The sequence below is a fragment of the Lytechinus variegatus genome, chromosome 1 (assembly GCF_018143015.1).
Source record: "Lytechinus variegatus isolate NC3 chromosome 1, Lvar_3.0, whole genome shotgun sequence".
NCBI classification, from domain to species: Eukaryota; Metazoa; Echinodermata; class Echinoidea; order Temnopleuroida; family Toxopneustidae; genus Lytechinus; species Lytechinus variegatus.
In genome coordinates, this window is record NC_054740.1 from 75,154,463 (window position 1) to 75,175,667 (window position 21,205).

Sequence of the window (21,205 nt, forward strand, 5' to 3'; positions counted from 1 at the left end):
AATAAATTGTGCAAAATATGTGATCTATATCTGATATTTATGAGTAAAATTTACAAATGAATTGAATAAATTGTGAAAGCAAAGTCCCTGAGATTTTTTTTTATTTGAAAAATTTGAATGGATACCTCTTTTTGTGTGTAAGCAATCACTAAACTTTGTTTCATAAATGTCCAAAAGGACTCCTTTACAAAAAGGAAAACATTAACAGAATGTGTTAGATCTGATTAACAGACAAATAAAATAAAGAATCATTCAATGAAAATTGAATACCAAATTGTAACAACAAAAATTCGAAACTGCATTGCAGACACATTTGAACTTTCACCAAAGCTTTACCTTTCAGTTTCTATAAGCCAGTTCACGGTTAGCTCATGATAAACTTTTCTCAAATGACCTTTGTGATTTTTCATTAAGATAAGCATTATCATTTTCAAATGTACATGTTGCGTAAGCTTTACCGGTAGAGTATTCAAATTCCAAGAGCAAAAGGCATTGTATAGACCAGGTGACTAGAATAGTATTCAGGGATAAAGTTTAGAAATCTGTTTTATTGTCTGCCTTTGGCACATTTGACTAATGTTTAGGCTACTGTCAAATAACAGTGATTAAGAAGGCTCTATTTATTACTCTTCAACTTGGATGTGATAAAATGAATATTTTGAAAGGAATACACGATTAATCATCAAATCACAAATGCCTATGTCAGTGAATTTGAAAGCCACCTTCATGGTTTATCTCAAATGACCTTTATCTGCTCGTGCGCAGTTTACAACCGTGAACAGGCTTATTAGATGATAGATTAATAAATAATTTTTAAGTTGTATTTGTATGCAAGTATTAATCTGATTTTAATAATTGGAGGAATCGTGTACCATATTAAAGCAGCCAATTTTTTCATGGACTAAACTGCAGATTTCACATAATTGTATATTCTAGTCACTTGTACATACTGTGTTACCACCACACATGTATGGCATTACATTTAATCCCAAAAAAGGAACATATTACTTGTCTCAAATTCATTTTTCATACAAGTCAATAATTAAGTCAGGAAATGATTGCGCTTGAATACCAAATTTGATCATTTTTGGGTCATAAGAAAAGCTCTCAACTATGTTCTGTATAGTCCTGTGTAAAAAAAAAATCTGCTATAAAAAAATGCTTTTGTTTAGCAGTTTTTAAAAAACTTAGAGCAAATTGCAATGTGACACAAGAAAAATCATTCCCTGGAAGTGCCAAGGAGCAATCGCAATCAGAATTCTATTTAACTGGATTAAAATGAATACAAGGCAACTGAATTTAATTTAATTTGAACAAGGAATATAATGGCAAAATGATACAAAACTCTACACTACCCCTATTTAAGAAAACTGCTGCCACCCCTGAGCTAGCTTGTATGCCAAATGAGTAGGCTGAACTAATGATGTCACAAATTGTTCCTATACAGTGCGTATCAAAAAAAAGTTTACACTTTGAAAAAGCCCAAGGAATTAAAAAATATACAACTTGTGGGTAATTTTTTCACATATAATCTTAGGTCTGGGTCTCATCTATCCAATGAAAGTAAAAGTTTTGACAGAATGTTACACTTGAGTGAGCACTGTCCATTCTTGTAAAGCTCGCAGAAATCTGTTTGCGCAGAAACGCTTGTTTTCACGCTGTGTCAAGGGGAAAGAGCAAAATCAAACTTACCCTGCGAAACATTTCTCATACATTTCCCTTGCACTTTTAGTCAATTAAAATAAAACGGACACATTCAAGCATTTTGTAACAATTTTGCCACCCAAAGTGAAACTTCAACACTTAGTAAGCACAACATTTATCCTTTTGGTGCCAGCTGGATCTGAGGACATAATTGAATCTGAACAAAAGTTTATATCAGACATCTCCAGCATTTTTCACTAAGTTTTTATCATTTAAAGGGGGTTTCCATTTCATTTTTCATTTAATACTTGTTTCTTCACACTTTTCACAAGCTTGAGAATGATTAACAAAATGAAAATCAAGCCTAAGCCAATTCGTGTAAATCACAGCTCAGTGTAAAGAAAATTTTGTCACGATGGCCTCAGTGTATGGGGGATTGGGGTGGGGCGCAATGCACTCTTCAAAGTGTTATGGGCTAGGAAACAAGTTCAAAAAAAAGGTAAAAGATATCTTCAAATCAATTTACTAGCAAATTCTATGTGTTTTTCATGATTAAGGTCTACTTTTATTCGCATAACTATTTCAAAGTTCTGGGCAAATCATTTTTCACTAACTTTTCAAAAGTAAATGGTGCTCACTCAAGCGGAAACATATTTTTGACAGTTATATCGTCATTTGCTTAAATGGAACTGTACCAATGTTAAAATGTGGAAAAATCTTCAGGATATTACAAATATACAATTTTACAGGATTTTTTCTAAGTGTTAACTTTTTTTGATACGCACTGTATATATGCATACATGCAAATGTGCATTGAAGACATCTTTTCTTTGTATCAAAATGACTTTAATATTCTACAACTAAAAGTGACTTTGTCTGAGTCAAATCATTTGAAATCTGTTCTACTAAGGAGAAACTTGACTTAGAAGAGGTATATATGTCTATTTGACTTATGGAAGGTTAACTTATGCAACTTCACCTGTAAACAGTTGGAAACATATATTAGTTAATTAAAAAATCCTGCTCTGCTGTGCATGGGAATACAGCCATATTTAATATTTTAAAGAACATTATAAAATGATCTACATACATGTAAGTTATACCCATCTGATTTGGATACAAATATAATTATCATCATCATTATCATCACCATAATCATCATTATGATGATGTACATGTACTGCGCTTTTCCCAAAATGGCCAGGGGCGGCAGGAAGGTATAACTTGGCCTGAGTCAAGCCATTTTTCATTGAAACAAATAAATAATCATTGAACAATTTAATTTCAAGCAAAATTGCATGCATCACTTGCTATAAATATACTTGGAATGTCTTACTTCATGAGAATGGCATCATTTTTCAGAGAGTTTGTAAAGATGTCTTAACTTCTCAGCATCCTCTGCTGAAAGCATTATTTGTTCACAATTCTCTTGGAAAGATCCTTCTTCTGTCTCTTCTTTTCCATCATCTGTTAAACTCTCCTTTTCCAAATCCTCTCTTTTTGACCCTCCATCATGCACCTCTGGCGTCTCTCCAATATCTCCATTCTGAGGAGTCCTATCAATGTTTTTTCCAGTCTTATCACCAGCTTGTCCCCATTGCTCCAGCTTATTTATTAACTTTGATAGAGCTTCCTTTTCAGATTTATTCAGAAAATCCAATGAAAGACTGAACCTTCCTGCTCGTGTAAGACACATCAAAATGTTCGCTACCTTCCCACAATGTCCCTCTTCTGCATCGTTATCGAGTGCTGTGATGATTTCACCAAGAAGACCAAAACTTATCTCAGATCGGAAAATTCTAGAAAGTGTGTCCCCACCTAGATCCAGTAGGTAGGAATAGCAGCTGCCTGGAGACTTTTTTCGGTTCCTCCATTCCTTTGTAAATTCATGCCCGTTCTTGGGGATCTTAACCTGTTAATCAAAGAATGAGGTTGCATACAGAATTAGTTCCAGGTCTGGTAATGATCATAAAACAAATTATACACGATCACTCAAAGTAAACAATATGTTTATACGTTTTATAAAGAATGTACCAAATAATTCCACTAGAAACTGAGTAATCAGTCATTAGCAAATGCCAACAGTGTAGTGTCTAGGCAAGAATCTTCTAGGACTATACAGTATCATGTATCCCCTAAGCACAATATAATCATAGTGGACTGGTTATGATCCACATGCAAGTGGGACTTAAAGAAGTTCATGAGCATCTTCAAGTAAACTTAATTTGTTGCTGAAATGATCTGTTTATTGCCATGTATCACATCTACAGGTGTATTTGTTAGTGAGGATGTCTTCAATGATTTAGCAATAAAGGACAAGTCCACCCCAAAAAGTGTTGATTTGAATAAATAGAGAAAAATCAAACTAGCATAACGCTGAAAATTTCTTAAAATCGGATAAGAAAGTTATGGCATTTTAAATTTTCGCTTATTTTTCAACTTGACTGTTCACCATATACATGTTATAGTAAACAATGCTAATCCCACGTGTTCAGGGAAGAATTAATCCTTGTTTTACTTGACAATGATGAGAATATTAGAATATTTCATGTAAAAAAATACAAAAGAAATAGTGAGTGGATGACATCAGTTTCCTCAACTGCATACCGACCAGGATGTGCATATATGCATAAACTGTTTTGTGAAATTAGAGCGAAACTTTACAATGTCATAACTTCTTATTTTACATCCGATTTTGATGAAATTTTCAGTGCTATGCTTGTTGGATTTTTCTCTTTTCATTTGAATAAACTTTTTGTTTGGGTGGTCTTGTCCTTTAAAGGTCTAGGTCTATTGGTCCATGTATTTGTCCTACCTTGGTGGTAATTGATTGAACCTGACTTCCTGTATCTTTAGCAGCTGTTGATGCTGTACTGGATGATGAAAAGGGATTCCAAGGCTGCTGGCGCTTACCCTGACCAATCTTGTCTTTTTTATCAAGAGGCTTGATGTGAGCTGCTGCTACCATGTCCCTACACAACAAAGTATCAAGGTTTGTATTTGGTACTAAAAATCTTTTTAAAATATCAGTCACTCTACAACTTTATAAAATCTATTTACTTTGGGTGAAGCAAATTTGCAAGAAAGTTGCAATAGGTGGATTCTTGATTGTTTGACTACTGGACAATTCAGCAGCAGGTTACATTAGTTTCAATAGTAGTAGGAAGTAGATCAAGTGTAGAATCAAAAGTGGAGAAGCTTTGGAGGGGGGGGGGGTGAATTATTGTAACACCCCACCCCCCTCAATTTAGTATGTATCATGTACTTACAGTGTATACCCATGGATGCATGTAGGAACATATGCTTGTTACAACAAACTCTGAAGAAATTAACCTTCAGCTCTATTGGTGAAATACTGCATTCATCCCTGACCAGTTGAAATTATTTCAAACTTCATTTCATTCAGGTAATAACAAGAAATCAGAATTACATTAAAACATGTACAAATACCTCAATACTACCGGTAATTTTTAAAAAATCTTATTTCCCTTATAATTGATGCACTAATCTCCCTAATGTGCGAGTATCACCAATAAAAACAGAAAATGTTTGCTCCTGTAAGTGAGATGCAACTTCTCAGTTCAATATGATGTACCTGAATTGGTCGTATGTCTCTACACGTTGTTCCATAGCCCTTAGCTTAGCATCATTCTCTCTCCAGTAAGATGCATCTGCCTCCACAGCTGCATTCAATTCCTTTTCAAGCTTGTTGAAATCAATCCTGTCTTCCTTGAGATCAGCCATACTCTGAAATGACAAAAATTAATTATTAATTACTATTTTTTCTAAACATCATGTATATTTCTCCTTATCACTTGGCCTTGTCAACCCTCTACATGTAAGACTAAATCTACTGTGCCTATATTTGTGTTTCATCAATATTGTCGCGCGACAACTGTCAGCGCTGACTATTGTCGCGCGACAATATTGATGAAACACCCCCCTGGTTCAGTGGTTGAAGCGGGACATTTTAGCACATGATTTTGCCGCCCTCTATAAGCGTCACGTAACTAGGTTGCATTAACATGATTAACAATGGATCCAAGATGGCGAAGACAACAAATGTGAGTAAACTCTCTTCTACTTTTATTTCTTCATCCCATTTCTGCGATTTTTTTTCCTTTCACTAAATTTTTTTTTTACCAAACGTTGCTAACCGATATTTTTACCCATGTACAGAAGTGTTAACGTCAGATTCAAATTATAAGGCGCAGTTTGGTGCATTTGTATAGTTGCATTTTCCCTTCCGACGTGGGACCCTATACGTACCCGCGCCAGGCGTTAGGGGGTAAAGGTACGATAGTACTATGATTTTTACTCCCGAACGCCTCCAGGCTAGTCAGGAGCCCTCAGCTCAGCCTCAGGGCGAGGAGCTCTGCCACGCCGCCGGCGGCCTCTTTGCCTAGTGCCCCGTGCCTAGCCCTGCCCCTGGCCTAGGCAAGGTGACTCGTGGCTGACGAAATTTAAGTTTTAACCTTGCTTGTGTATCTACCATGTCTACGGCCGCTTCTTAACTAGATCTAGATTATTTTTTTGACTTGGCTCTCCTTGTACTTACTTATTCATTCGTTTGATTGACCTTCAAGTGCGTAATGTTGTAACGATTTGTTGAAAGCAATTTGTGAGGCGATGCCGATGCTATTTGTTTATAGACAGCAACGGTTGCACAACGCATGCGCAATGACCTTCGGGGCCTTTCTGGGGGAAATCCCTGTTCTCATCTCTGAATCAGGAAAATGGAGGGTATTCCCAGCGGGCTAGGCTGGGGGATTTACCAGACGGGCTGTCGTCTTGTTTGTGATATCACGTCTTTCACGATCATGATTTTTAATGACGTTCCTGCATAGATGTAGACATATTGGCAGCCAGACTGAATCCAGTTTTTTTTTCAAGTTTCGTTATAGACATGGGCATGGCGTCATTGAGTGAGTTGTCAAATCTTATTTTTTATTTTGTTCTGACTTTTGAGTTTGACAGTGACGGTCTCATCACTCCTGTCCCGGTGTCGGGTGTGAGTTAACTTAACCTGCCCCTGGCCTTGGCTGATTTTCTTACAAATCTACATTTGTGGAATATGGATGAGTGGATCTTAGAGTCAAGCTCACTGACTAAGAGTCTGAGGCCAGTGAGGGAGACATCTTTTGATATGTTTACTCTTTGACTTTGTATGACTATGGGCTCAGGCTCAGTAGAAAAATGTTTATGATCAGATTATGATGAGGTAACTGAGCAAACTTAAAAACATATGATTAAGTAATTCATTCACCCACATGCGAGGCGAGGTTAATCATGTTAATAGTAGTATGCTATAAGTTGACATTTTTAACAGTTTATACAAAATCAGCTAAAATCACTTGTTCACTGCTACCAACTGGCCTGTGGAGAATCTACAGGTAGGACTATGGTATGCCAATGCTGTATTGAGCACACACTTTAAAAAATCATTAAAATATCACTTTTGTGACTAAAATTACAAATTTCCACAGTTGCAATTTATTGTTTAGTAGTAACGTGGGAATAATATTTGTATTCACCAGAGCGCTCAAAAACTTGAATTTTTGGCATATTTTTGTGTACGGCCTCTATTGGTGGAAAGTAATATGGCAAGATATTTTTCATTTTTCAATCTCTATTTTTAATTAAGAAAAAATAATTCAAAGAAACAAATTTACATAAGAGCCAAGTTAGAATGATGAATAGCTGTATTGGAAACTAACCATGCTAACAGTGTAAGAAAATTAAGCATTTGTCCCATAGGAAAAAGAGAAAAATAAGACAAAATTGCCACCCTTATTTTGCCACACATGGAGATATAACTGAGAACAAGGTTATATCATAACTTTGTTCATTGAATGAGTGGCTAAAATCATGAATACCAAACTCAATGAAGGCAAGATCCCACTAACTAGGTCAATACTAGTATAGATCTAGATAGCCAATAGACCAAAGGCTTCAGTCTCTGTATTTTGGTTGTTCTGCTGAAGTGCGTCTCCACTCCAGTGGCATATCAAGGATTTTTCACGGGGGGGGGGGGGCAAATTCGAAATTCGTCCACCCCAAAAATTTGACAAGCAAAAAAAAAAAACAAAAGGGTTGACAATGAAACAGGTCTTTAATTGTACCAGAAAAAAATTTGACAAGCAAAAAAAAAGTCTTCATTGAAAAAGGTCTTCGATGGTATCAGAAAAAAAATTGACATGTAAAAAAAAGGGGGGCATCAAGTTCGTCAGGGGGGCAAAATAGGTATTCAAGCTCGTCTAGGGGGCAGGGATACGTCCTTTCCATGGGTTGTGACTCATCAGGGGGGGGGCAGAGGACGAGTCTCAACGATGCTGTCCACTCTTCAATCTGAAAATGACTGGTCATGAATTATCCAAAGAAAATCATGAAGATCTAGATTAGGCCTACATGTACATGTATTTCTCTAAAATTTTATTCACTTTTTGGCACATTCCATATAAGGAACAATATCAACTAAAAGTTTTATGGAATTTGAAAGAAATTCATGATTAATCTAGTTCAAGTTATATTTTTCAGTGCATAGGCATGGGGCCCCCTTCAAACATTTCATGCATCAGCAGCTCTTTGGTACGTACACATGGCAAAAAAGGAAGACTTATGGATATTCATGAATCATGAGTAGTATATGGCAAATTTGAGAAAATTTACAGAAAATTTGTCAAGTGTATACAGTTTTTACGTAAAGCCAATATGCAGGAGGTCTGTAAATTGGCTTGCACATTTGTAATTTTTAGTTTAATAAAGTGTTCATAATATTATTTGACCACTCAAAATTGTAAGGTCCGGAAATTTGTACTAACGGATTCACTGAAGATGCCACCACTCCATTGTAGCGTCCTCAGGCTGCTACACTACGAAAATGCCCTGAGGTTTGTACATTGCTATTTTTGCACCTGTGACATGATTACAAGAACAGTGTGACATAATGTGCACCACTCGTATTAAGGGCGAGCAGTACTGTACTTGTAATCCTGCATGTGCCATAATCAGTGCTCTTTTGGTCATTCCGATTTGCAGGCTAATCATTTTCAAACCAAAGATTATTTCAGTAGATAATTTTCATCTTTTTTAAGGATGTATGGTATGTTTTCTTTTTCATTTCTACCTATTTAGCCCATTTAGAACACTGAGAGGACACGAAAAAGACATTTATTTGAAAATTTCATATAGTGACTGAGTTCCAGATCCAGCCATGGCCTTTCAAACCAGTTACAGTGATAGTGCACTTAGTTCTGATGTTGAAAAGGATGCAAACCCCGGTGCAAACTCTATTAAATACCGGACTCTACTGAAGGAAATTGACAATGGATTAGGAGCAAGAGATATGGAGAAGCTGAAGTACTTATGCCAAGACTTGGGTGTTGCCCCACGGAAATTTGAGAATATGAATAGGGGTATCTACTTGTTTACAGAATTGGAAAAGCTTGCATTGGTCACAGCAGATGACATTTCATTGCTGGTGCTCCTGATGCAAGCAATCAATCGCTATGACCTGGTGAAAAAACTGAAGTCATGGAGCAGCAAGGAAGGAAAGTTGGCCCACATGTTAAGTTCTTACAGGTAAATGAGTTTATTGCATTTATGTTTACAGTGGGGATAGTATCAGATGAAAACTATCTTTGAAATATTCTGAATCTGAATTCTGAGCAAATTATTTTTAAATGTTTGTTACATTCAAAATTCTCTTTCTTATGAATATACAGACAAGGGGGAATGACAAGAATTCTCATGATTAATTTTATCATATTTCAGTCTGCCTTCATTTTGCAATCTCAATCTTTATTAAAGTACAATCCAAGCAAATATTACATTTTTTATTCTACTTTCATTCATGTTTTACCTGCAAGGTTCTCCCAAAGTGAATAAAAACAGTTTGCTCTGGGTGCAAAGGGGGGGGGGGGTTGCAGGAGTTGAATTGTGGACAGGTGCTCTGGCTGAGTGGTCTAAGGCGCTGGACTAGACAATGGAAAGTCTCGGTGCCTGTGAATAGTGCATTTATTCAATAAGTGCTCTTTTTATCCTGGATTATTATGATGCTGTATGCATTCTTGGTAACTATATGTGTAGTTATAAAAAAAATCACAACACCGGCCTCTAGCAGCTTTTTCATGTAAAATCAGAAACAAAACTTAATTTTGTAAAACATTATTTCATATCTTCCACATACTTGCTGTTAAAATTTAAGGCATACACATTCATATAATAATTTAGTAAATAAGTGAAATAGTGATAGCCACATTTTGGTTAGTTGAGCCAAAAAAATTGAAGTCCTGAATTGAAGTCCCTTGTTTGTTTTATGGTGTTTTTGTTTCTAGGAGATTGATGCTAAGGATATCTGACAGTCTGAGTCGAGACGAGAGAGACCAATTTAAATTTTATCTCAGTGGAGGTGAAATTCCAATTCCTGTAGCAGCCATCGAAGAATGCAAGACACTCTTACAGGTGACATTTAGAAAGAAAAACAAATGAAGAATACAATTGAATTGATTTTTAACAAATGGCTTGTAAAAGATTTCTCATTTTTTTAGTATACAGACCAAATAGTAGATAATGGCTAGAAAGCTTTTATGCTATTTTTATACAAAAATCAGAAATGCATTATCTGTTTAACTTATTGCTTATGTTCCATTGCTGTCACTCATTTGTTTATGTCATAGATCAATAACATTTAATAACAAATGTTCTAGTGGCTTCACACTTGATTTTTTTAAATTCAAAATTTGATGGATACAATTAATTCTGTTTTGTTGGAAAACTTGAGTATTTGATTTTAACAAATGACATAATTTATATGGTTTTTCAGGGATGATTTTCTAGATTTTCTCATTATTCAAATACTTGATTAATTGTAAACATTAGATCCAGGTCATTTTCAAAATGTATGCTACTATTATTTCAAGTTTATTTGAGCCATAATAATGAATTGCTAACAGTTCATCTTTTTATTCCCTTGGTAGCTCTTTGTTCTAATGGAGAAATACACATTGATTGGCCCGGGAGATCTTGAATACTTCACTTCAATCATGCAGTCTATTGGAAACATAGCCATTGTTAAAGAAATAGAAAAGTATTTTGGTAAGAAGCTTTTATTTTGCATTAATTATAAAAGAAATGAATAAATTTATTGTGGGACTCATTTTGAGGGGAGCAATCAAAATCTCTCCTAAAACTTAAAGGGGAGGTTAAGGGAGCTCTGCAAAAAGCCCTTCTTTGACAAATAAGGGATGGGTTTTTTTGTCCGATTAAAAAATGGATGGAGGAATGCACACTAAGTTACAAACCACATCTAAGGAGACAAACAATCAGATGTATATATGCAACATTTATCTCAATTAACTTTTTATTGTCATTTTTTGCAAAATGTGTTATTGCTTACAATGTAATTGTGTGCTCTTATTTGACTGGAAATGGGGTTGTCAATGTTGGTTCTAACAGTTCGATTATTGACTGACTCTCTAGTTCTACATTTGATGTCAGAATAGAGATTCTACATGTATGGAAATAAAAAGTTGTACAAACAATACAAATGTGAATGATGTTGCCTGATTTCTAGTCTTTCCGCATTTCTACCTTTCTGAGGCTAGCGATAAATTGCTCTACCTGAAATGGATTCAAGTAAGTAGTAGCAAGCGATCTCTCTCGCTCGCCTTAAAACTGAGTCCTTTTTTAGTCTTTCTGGGTTTTTTTGCTTTCTTTGAAAGTTATGTAAATTGATTTAGCATGCACACTTAGTTGATTTCATAGGCCTTTATTTCCAACATATGCTATTATGATTACCAGTATTGTTTATTTGTGTTGAACAATGTAGTACAATAAGCAACACGGTGTAGATGTGACATCTCAATTTTTCCTGTGGATGTATGAATAAACTTTTCTTTGATTTCATTTAAATTGATTAGCCAATGAAAGATCACCAGCAATTAATGTAGAATCGTGTTCCAGTCAAAGTTTCCAATCTCATCAAGGTAGTGGAGCAGCATACGACCCTGCCAATATGAGAAGCAAATCTGAACCAACATTTAGAGTGCACACGCACATCCCACCACCGGATGGACACGTCTACCAAGGGATTCCACAGCAATATCAACAACCTTACTACAAGAATCCACCACAGCAATATCACAATCCACACCAACAGGCAACACCATCTTTCAGCCAGCAGTACCCACCCCAACAGTTGGTGCATGGACAACAAATGGCTATAAAGAGAGAGCCCGAGGATAGGACAGGTAGTGAAATGTCTGGTTTGACATTTGGCCCTGAGAGACCGAAATGGTACTACGAAGCCGTGGAAAAACATGGTGAGTTGATTATTTTTGAAAAATAGTATTTGATGAAAACCAGCATGTTCTTTTAAAAAAAAATTCTCCCATAAAACTTGCAAAGTCTGAATGAAGTTGAGTGATGTCATTTCCTCAATGAACTTTGAAGATGTGATCATTTCATTTATTTGATACTTTCATTAAAAACATACAAAAGTAGATACACACATATAAAGGAGTATAGATAAAGAAAACATATAAAACAAGTAATACAAATGAAAGTATTAGGAGAGGCAGAAAGGCAGAGCCTTTTATAAAAGCCAATCTCCATAAGCTAGATCAGTAGATTTAAACTTTGAATCGTTGATTAAAAGAAGCAAACTAAAATTAATTGAAAATAGTACATTTCAAGCATACACCCATACGTCAACATCAACACACATACACCATTCGCTATCGAGCACCCACATACACACACATACATTTCTTATTTAAAATATCAAACTGTAACATTTAGAGGTACTTCTGTAATAATTTTTTTCTTTTAAAAGTATTGAGCATTGGAATATGTCTTATCGTAATTTGTAATTCATTCCAAATTAAAGGACCTTTATAAAATAAAAATTGTATTTTGATAAGTTGAAGTTTTTGTTAAAGGAAAGTGAAAATTGTTTTAATGCCTAGTTTAATATTTATGAATATTTCTGTTCAGTTGAAAGTATGAAAAAAATAAAAACAATAGATATTAGTAATAATTTATGGATACATAAATACATAAATATTGCACATTGGTATATATCAGGCATTTTTAGAGTCTTTAGATTGAAGAATATAGGATTGGTATGGGCAAGGTATTGGCTGTGATAAACAAGTCTTATTATTTTCTTTTGTAGCACTAAAAGAAGTATTTTGCATACTATAGCATGCCCATGTAAGAATACAGTATGAGGCAATATCAACATGTTGTATGAGATCATAAGAGTTTCTTTAGGAACAAATTTCAATTTGTAAAATAAACCAATATGTTTTGCTATTTTCTATTATTGCAGATGACACTAGTCATATTTTAGTATGATGTTTGTGTGAGCTCTGCATGCAAGTTAGGACTAATACAAGTAATATTCTGTGAAAAAAAATCTTTTCATCCATTATTGACCATGAAATGTATTTTTCAGAGTATGTATAGGAATCGAACTTTCAAAATGAATATAAAGGGTGGTATTAAAGGGCAATTTGGCCTCAATCATTTCTTCTGAGATTGATACCAAATGTTATTACATTCACATTTTGTTTATTTCCCCAACCTAGTGATTTTCAGGGTAGACTTATCAATGTGCCTCTGATTTTGTTGTTGAAAAAAGGCATCTTTATAAATCGAGTTATTATTACTGTTGTTGTTGTCATCATCTTCGTTGTTATCGTCATTGTCATTTCTCATCTCTTAAATGACCTGTCTTGACTTAAGGTCCTGCCTACGCCGATGAATTGTGGGAAAAGGTTTTACAGAAGATGAGAGAAGGTGAGGTCCGGAAGAAAATGCAGGAGATGAAGATATCTGAAGAGAGAAGAGTTGAGGAGAGGGGACCTTCTGACAAGACACAACCAGGTGATGATGAAAGGGAAGCATCCGTCACAAGGACCCTTGCCTTAGGACCAATAAGGGATACCAAATCAACAGGTATGGTTATTCTATGCAGTGTGATGATCTGTTGTCATGTTGAGTGAAGTCTGGGGGCCGTTTCATAAAGCTGTTCGTAAGTTAAGAGCGACTTTAAGAACGACTTGTGATCCTTTCTCGTGGTAAATGGTATATTCATTGGGGATGGTTAAGCGCATAAGATAGGGTCACCAATCGTTCTTAAAGTCGCTCTTAAGTTACGAACAGCTTTATGAAACGGCCCCCTGTATTGTTTTTAGAAGTGAGTGTTTGGTGCGAAATGTTTGAAGCAGGTCAAGCTCACGAAATTGTGTGTACTTATGTGCACGGTACATTTGTAAGAGCATCCAATGTGTACATGAAAAGTAAATAAAAAGGAATGTTAAGAATTTATTTTCAGTTTCATATTAGAAAGAATATACAGTCCAGGAAAAGACAGATAGAATGATGTACCTCTACAAAATTAAAGCCACATCAATTCCTTTGCTGCTAATGGAATGGTTTTGTCTCTGCAGCAATTTTAAAGTTTACAACAGTGTAAAAGATGGAAAGATGCTTGACAGGATTGCCACTATGAACCTGGCTCAGATTTTGTTACGCACCTAATAGCTTCAATCAAAACATTTCAATTGCAAAACCTTAAGGACTTCCATTTGTAGGTCTTGATTTTTGTTTGACTTGATTACTTTGTAAAATTGATTGCAGTTCTTGGAAGCTGACTTTGCCATCTCCCCCTTATTCTTTTTATTTACATTTTCTTTTATGTATAATTATCATTGAATGTATTGATTATAAGTGAAGGAAATGAAATGAGGTGAATCAGTAGTTAAAATTGTCTAATCTTTATTGCCGTAAGATTATGATTACTTTGTGGTCTTGTACTTCAATGGACTATTGCGGCAATTATCTTCCAATTGGTTTAATATATTTGAACAATGATAAAGTCTTGAAAGACAGGATAGATCAAACATTTATTGTGACATATTTTTGTTGTCTGGGGCTTCATAGAAATTTTTAATTAAAACTGTGGTGTGTATTGAACCTCGGATAAAAATACTGGACATTACAGTATGTATATTAAACATTGCTTTTATTGATGAGAAAGTTTTGTGTGAAGGAAAATTCCCATTGATATGAGTGAACTTAAATATAAAAATTACTCATTTCCTTTAGTCCTTGATTAATCACTCTCTCAAACTGATTTGTTTCTCTTAGATTGAAAACTTTGTAATTCCTGATATCATTCTGTTTACTATAGAATCGCTGCAAACCCAAACACCCAGTGAAGGGGGACATAGGATTGTACCTGCCCAAACTGCTACTATTTTACAGCAACAAAATCCAGGTATGAAATTCATTTCATGCAAACCTTGTCTTGGAAGGAAAAATGAAATATTGTATAGAAAGAACTGAAGCTCTATTCCCTGCTGAATGTATTGTTATTTTTATTAGTGATGACTTTATTTATTTGAAATGAAAATACCACAACATAAAATTGTATTTGCTTCTTTGAATTAATACTTTTTGCATGATAACTTTCTGTTTGTCATTTCACATCTATGAACTAAAAGTTGAATACACACATTTATGTATGGAATAACAAGTTCCTCTAAACCTTGTATGCTTTCATTAAACTCTTTTTATACCATTAGACCTTACATTAACACCTTTTCTTTGTATATGTCAAGTAAGATTATTTGAAGTATGAATAACACATTTTTATTTTTGTAGCCTTTACTTTATAAAAATATTGATACCCAAATATATTGATTTGTTTCAATTCATATTTGAATACAACAGGTCCCTCTCCACAATTGCCAAAGTACAAAATGGACAGGCTCCCTAGAGGATTGTGTATCATTTTCAATGCAGAAAATTTCACAGGAACCAAACTTGAAAAACGAGTTGGTACAGAAAAGGATGTTGGTGAGTGTACAGTTTTGTCTTATACATGCCTCTGCAATCCAGACATGTAATGATATTTAATTTGTCATTTATTATATTGAGATAAATTGTTAAAATATTGATGAAAAATTACTGATTTTATGGGATAAAAGAAACATGTGTTACAAATCCTACATAAGTAATGCAGCTTAAATGACAGTAATACCGTTATGTGAACAAGCAAGTTGAATAGAAACAAATTACATGTAGCTGTTTGTAAAAACACATTTTTGCAATGCATTCACAACTTGTTCCTTTTGATGTTGCTGCCCTTGGTTTTTTGTCTCACCTGCGAAGCAAAGTGAGACTATAGGCGCCGCTTTTCCGACGGCGGCGGCGGCGGCGTCAACATCAAATCTTAACCTGAGGTTAAGTTTTTGAAATGACGTCATAACTAATAGAAAGTATATGGACCTAGTTAATAAAACTTGGCCATAAGGTTAATCAAGTATTACTGAACATCCTATTACAGTTTCATGTCACATGACCAAGGTCAAAGGTCATTTAGGGTCAATGAACTTAGACCATGTTGGAGGAATCAACATCGAAATCTTAACCTGAGGTTAAGTTTTTGAAATGTCATCATAACTTAGAAAATATATGGACCTAGTTCATGAAACTTGGACATTAGGTTAATCAAGTATCACTGAACATCCTACATGAGTTTCACGTCACATGACCAAGGTCAAAGGTCATTTAGGGTCAATGAACTTTGGCCGAATTGGGGATATCTGTTGAATTCCCATCATAACTTTGAAAGTTTATGGATCTGATTCATGAAACTTGGACACAATAGTAATCAAGCATCACCGAAAATTTTGTGCAAGTTTCAGGTCTCATGATTAAGGTCAAAGGTCATTTAGGGTCAATAAACTTTTGCCGAATTGGGGGTATCTGTTGAATTACCATCATAACTTTGAAAGTTTATTGGTCTAGTTCATTAAACTTGGACATTAGAGTATTCAAGTATCACTGAACATCCTGTGCGCGTTTCAGGTCACATGACCAAGGTCAAAGGTCAATGAACTTTGGCCGAATTGGGTGTATCTGTTGAATTAACATAACTTTGAAAGTTTATGGATCTGATTCATGAAACTTGTACATAAGAGTAATCAAGTATCACTGAACATCCTGTTCGAGTTTCAGGTCACATGATCAAGGTCAAAGGTCATGTAAGGTCAATGAACTTTGGGTATGTTGGGGTTTTTTGTTGAATAACCATCATATCTCTGTAAGTTTATTGGTCTAGTTCATAAAAAAGTGGACATAAGAGTAACCATGTATCACTGAACATCTTGTGCGAGTTAGAGTAGTATTCAAAGTCAGCACTGCTGCTATATTGAAACGCGTGATGCAGGTGAGACGGCCAGAGGCATTCCACTTGTTTCTCTTTCAAACTGTAAAAGATCTTACTATTGTGGATTTTTTGTGTGTGCTCTGTCAGCCATATTCCTTAAAAGACTTTTTCCTCAAAAGACTCATTATGTTAAGGATAGATACATGTTTTATTTTTTGTCTTATAATCTAGTATTTGACAATGGCATCATCAACATTGAAATTGTAATCAAGTTTTTGAAATTTCATCATAACTTTGAAAGTATAGATCTAGTTCATGAACCTTGGAAAGAGTAATGAAGTATCTTTGAACAGGTGATGTGGGGTAAATGAACTTGGACCATGTCGGGAAAATAAATATCATAAACTTAAACTTAGGTTTAGTTTTTAAGAGTAATTAAGTATCACTGATCATCTTTCATGAGTTTCAGGTCAAATGATTAATGTCAGAGGTCATTTAGCTTCAATGAACTTTGACCATGCTGGGGGATTTGTTGAAACGCCATCATTACTTTGAAAGTCAATGGATCTAGTACATGAAATGTGAACAGAAGGGTAATCAAGTATCACTGATTTTCTTTCATGTGTCGCAGGATCAAGGTCAAAGGTCATTTAAAGTCAATGGACCAAGTGTTTTATTATCATTTGAAGTGTGTTTTGTGAATAATTATTAATGTTTAATAATTTTCAAATTCAGCACTGCTGCTTTATTGAATCGCATAATACGGGCAAGACTGCCAGAGGCGTTCTACTTGTATAATGCTGCCGCAGTCTTCCATCTTTAATATACAACTTACCCATTCTACTGCACTATTTAGCTGCCCAGAAATTTATACAATGGACAAATAGGTTAATTGATTTTGTACCTTCATGCTGTACGTACATTTTGCGTAAACATGGACTTATGTTATGCTACATAAGCTGATTTTAGGCAATGCACTCTACTGATTTCACTAAACTGCATTCTAGCGAGTGTTGGTATGGTATATTTGGATGCTACAAAGCAACCCATAGAATGTTATTTGATCCAATCCGAAGCAGTCGGATTACGGAACATTTTCAGAAAATGTTTTATTAAGATTGAATGCTGGGGGCAGCATTCACCCTTAAAATCCTGTTGCTTGTTTTTATCACTTAAGAATCAGCTATATCTGATCAGGAGAATTAGTGCTTAACGTTCATGCTAACATGTTTCGAATGTATTATGCACTATAATAATGTAAAATATTATTTACCTGAAAGAGGCATATTGGAGACAAGATATAAACATGTATTTTGTTTGTCTAATTGATTAACTCAGCACAAAATCAGTCACAATGACCAAGACAGGATGCAAGTGTATGACCAGGGACCATGATATATTCAGATACCCCTCCTCCGTGAATTTGTCATCTTTCTATTGCGCCTACGTAGTAAACTATCAATCCATAATATCCCATTCATCAAACCATGGAGTTAGAATGATGAAACCCAAGCGCAAGTCTTGTATACGTGTTAAGTGAATGCCTGCACTATGCATGATGTGGACCTGCACTGTACACACTTTACGTCACAATTACTTAGCCAGCCCAGGATTACTTCATCATCAAGTTCATGAATAATGTGAAATCGGATGTACCAACAGGCAAACAGACATTTGCTACAAATAATAGCTTCAATTCTACATCACATAGCTGTAGACACTACATGTATATAATAATTCAATTCAATTTCAATTCAAAATAATGATAATAATAATATTGACTGGCTTTGATTTTCAGGAGATGCCACAACATATTTCCCTCAGTAGTCTCATATTGCCCTCGTTATCACTCGGGGCAATAGGAGACTACTTCGGGGAAGTACATATATATGGTATCTCCCTCAAAGCTAGTCAAATGAATCTGTTTTATATATCAATGATTCTGAGAAGAGAACACAAAAACATACAGAGGGAAAGTGTTCAACTAATACGGGCATTCGAACACACAGTTGCTACATAAATAGTTCAATGTGTATGGTAACAATTTTGATTTTTTTTTTAATACTTTTTTTTGTTTGTTTTTGTATTAGAAAACTATTACAATTTTGAAGTTTTAATCCATGTCAAACTCTGACATCTATTCATCTTATCTCAATATTTTGACAGAGGCATTGCGGAACACTTTTCAAAAGAATCTGAGATTCAAAACCCTTGTGAAGAATGACCCCACTCGGCAAACATACGTTGATTACCTGCAAGAGATTGCAAGAATGGATCATTCTGAGTATGATTGTTTTGTCTGCGTCATCTTATCTCATGGATCCAAAGGCTGTGTCTATGGTACTGATGGAAGACAGATCCAGATTGATGCATTGACAGGTGTGTATAATGCTATACTTTCATCATAAAGCAGTGTGGTATGCAGGATGAAAGACCAAGACTTGGTTCTGAGGAGAAGGAAAATGCCTCGTAATTGTCTTTGAGGCTGGCTGCAGTGAGTGCATAACACTGAAAATCATTATTTTTAGAACTGGAGGAATTTTTTCACCATTAACCTGAAATATTTCTTGGCCTTGGCCAAGGACAGGGACAATACTGTTGTAAAAGATGAAGTGTGAGGCAAAGAAAATGATAAGTATGACAGAATAAGATGGAAAGGAAGAAAGAGAAAGGAAGAACAAACCTTAATATTAGGGAACAGACAAAATTGATAAAAATCGACTGTTTGCTTACTGTTCTCGTAAATTTTTTCCGCGAATCTAGTCTTTTACTCAGTATTGTGTATATACTAAAAAGAGATTTTCTCTTTAATTTTGAATATAATCTTCTTTGTATTCCTTTCAGGACTATTTAGAGGTGAGTACGTACCAACTCTTTTGGACAAACCCAAACTGTTCTTCATCCAGGCTTGCCAGGGAACAGATGGCCAAGCGGCTATCGACATCAGGCAGGATGCCGTTACTTCACTTCCTAATGAATCAGACACCCTTCTTAGTCTGTCTACAGTTCCTGGATATTCTTCTAATAGGAGTGTCTCCAAAGGCACTTGGTTTATCACTACACTGTGTTCTGTTATCAATTCCCACTACAACAAGCATGTAGATCTTCTTTCAATGCTGACCATGGTTAATTACTTGCTCAGCACTGCAGCAGATAAAGAAAAAAAGAAGCAAATTGGAAACCCCTCACACACGCTACGCAAACAAATCTATTTCAATCAAGGACTTGGGGAATAGATATCTGTTATGGATGCATCATTGACCAACTAACTCATTTCTGACTATGTCGTGTTATAAGAGGAAGTATCCAAAGCTGAATAGATTATTCATGGCTGTGTATCACAAAACATACACACAAGTTTGTGTTTTGTGATTGATTGCAGGGAATGATTTTACTTCCAATTTAGGCTGTTCGGGAAGTATCTTTTAAAAAGTTGTGAAGTCTTTTACCCGCTATGCAAAGCAAATAACATTTTGGAATAAAAAAAAATGCATTGCTTGTGATTATCAGTTCAATGATCAATCATTAGGCTTCAAGGCTGTAGATACTGGAGTTAAGGCACCTTGTATAATTTCTGTGATGTCTTTCCCCACAAGAAACAGCTTTCAAATTACAAATTCTTCCATTTCATTATAGAAAAAAAATAATGGGGAAATGCTGCTATGAAAAGATGTGGCACATACCTTTGAAAAGTTGCCTTTTAGTTAATGTTAAGGTCACAATGGGGAAAATAGTACCATTTGATTTCAGAGTCAAGTCAGAGAATTGACTACTGAATCAATTCATGGAGTCAGTGGGATCAGACGCGATAGATTCAAAGCAATTTCATCTTTTATAAGACAAACTGTTGGTATACATGCATTTTTCCTCTTCTTATCAATACAATATTTGGGAGCCTTGATGTAAAATGGCCAACCTGGATTAATATAGCATGTTGCATATTTCTTTAATTTTGCTTGCCAGATAAAGCAACATTCGATATGCTGTAACCAAGGGAAAATTAGTATTTCCTGCATAGAGGTCTATATTATTTTTTTCTGTTCTGAGCTATTCAAGAGGGGTTAAAGGAGAGGGGGGGGGGGGGGCTTTGTACCTTAGGAGAGTAATATATTTTGTACTTAGGGGATGGATTACCCTTAATCATATTACTAGGCTTGGGTATTTTGGGAGATCATATGCCATATAGGGGGGGTGTCTGATCTGATAGAATATGAATCATAGATATATATATATATATTGGTATTGATAGAACACTGATTTTATTTTTTAGCTCATTCGGCCCGAAGGGCAAGATGAACTTGTGCCGTGGCGTGGCTTCCGTCGTCTGTCCACAATTTCAAAATGCTACTACTTTGCCATTTCAAGTCCGATTTCAATTCT

General features: G+C 35.2%; 2 protein-coding genes across 4 annotated transcripts; one reads left to right on the forward strand and one right to left on the reverse strand.

Annotated features, from left to right (window-relative positions):
• Nucleotides 1-2,349: 2,349 nt before the first annotated feature.
• Nucleotides 2,350-6,287, reverse strand: LOC121422948 (coiled-coil domain-containing protein 103-like). 2 transcript variants are annotated; one of them, XM_041618193.1, is made up of 4 exons: nucleotides 6,203-6,287; nucleotides 5,240-5,391; nucleotides 4,460-4,616; nucleotides 2,350-3,556 (listed from the first exon to the last, which is right to left on the reverse strand). In XM_041618193.1, the coding sequence occupies exons 2-4, from the start codon at nucleotides 5,386-5,388 to the stop codon at nucleotides 2,996-2,998; spliced, it is 867 nt and encodes a 288-aa protein (XP_041474127.1). In that variant the 5' UTR covers nucleotides 5,389-5,391; nucleotides 6,203-6,287; the 3' UTR covers nucleotides 2,350-2,995. The 2 variants fall into 2 exon arrangements, with proteins under 2 accessions (XP_041474127.1, XP_041474136.1); XM_041618202.1 differs by lacking the exon at nucleotides 6,203-6,287 and adding an exon at nucleotides 5,914-6,138.
• Nucleotides 6,288-8,670: 2,383 nt separating this feature from the next.
• LOC121422962 lies at nucleotides 8,671-20,452 on the forward strand. 2 transcript variants are annotated; one of them, XM_041618222.1, is made up of 9 exons: nucleotides 8,671-9,225; nucleotides 9,981-10,107; nucleotides 10,623-10,740; nucleotides 11,595-11,966; nucleotides 13,393-13,605; nucleotides 14,843-14,929; nucleotides 15,385-15,510; nucleotides 18,992-19,204; nucleotides 19,670-20,452. In XM_041618222.1, exons 1-9 carry the CDS (start codon nucleotides 8,858-8,860, stop codon nucleotides 20,059-20,061), a joined length of 2,016 nt encoding a protein of 671 aa, XP_041474156.1. In that variant the 5' UTR covers nucleotides 8,671-8,857; the 3' UTR covers nucleotides 20,062-20,452. The 2 variants fall into 2 exon arrangements, with proteins under 2 accessions (XP_041474156.1, XP_041474148.1); XM_041618214.1 differs by having other exon boundaries at nucleotides 8,673-9,225; nucleotides 11,565-11,966.
• Nucleotides 20,453-21,205: the final 753 nt, after the last annotated feature.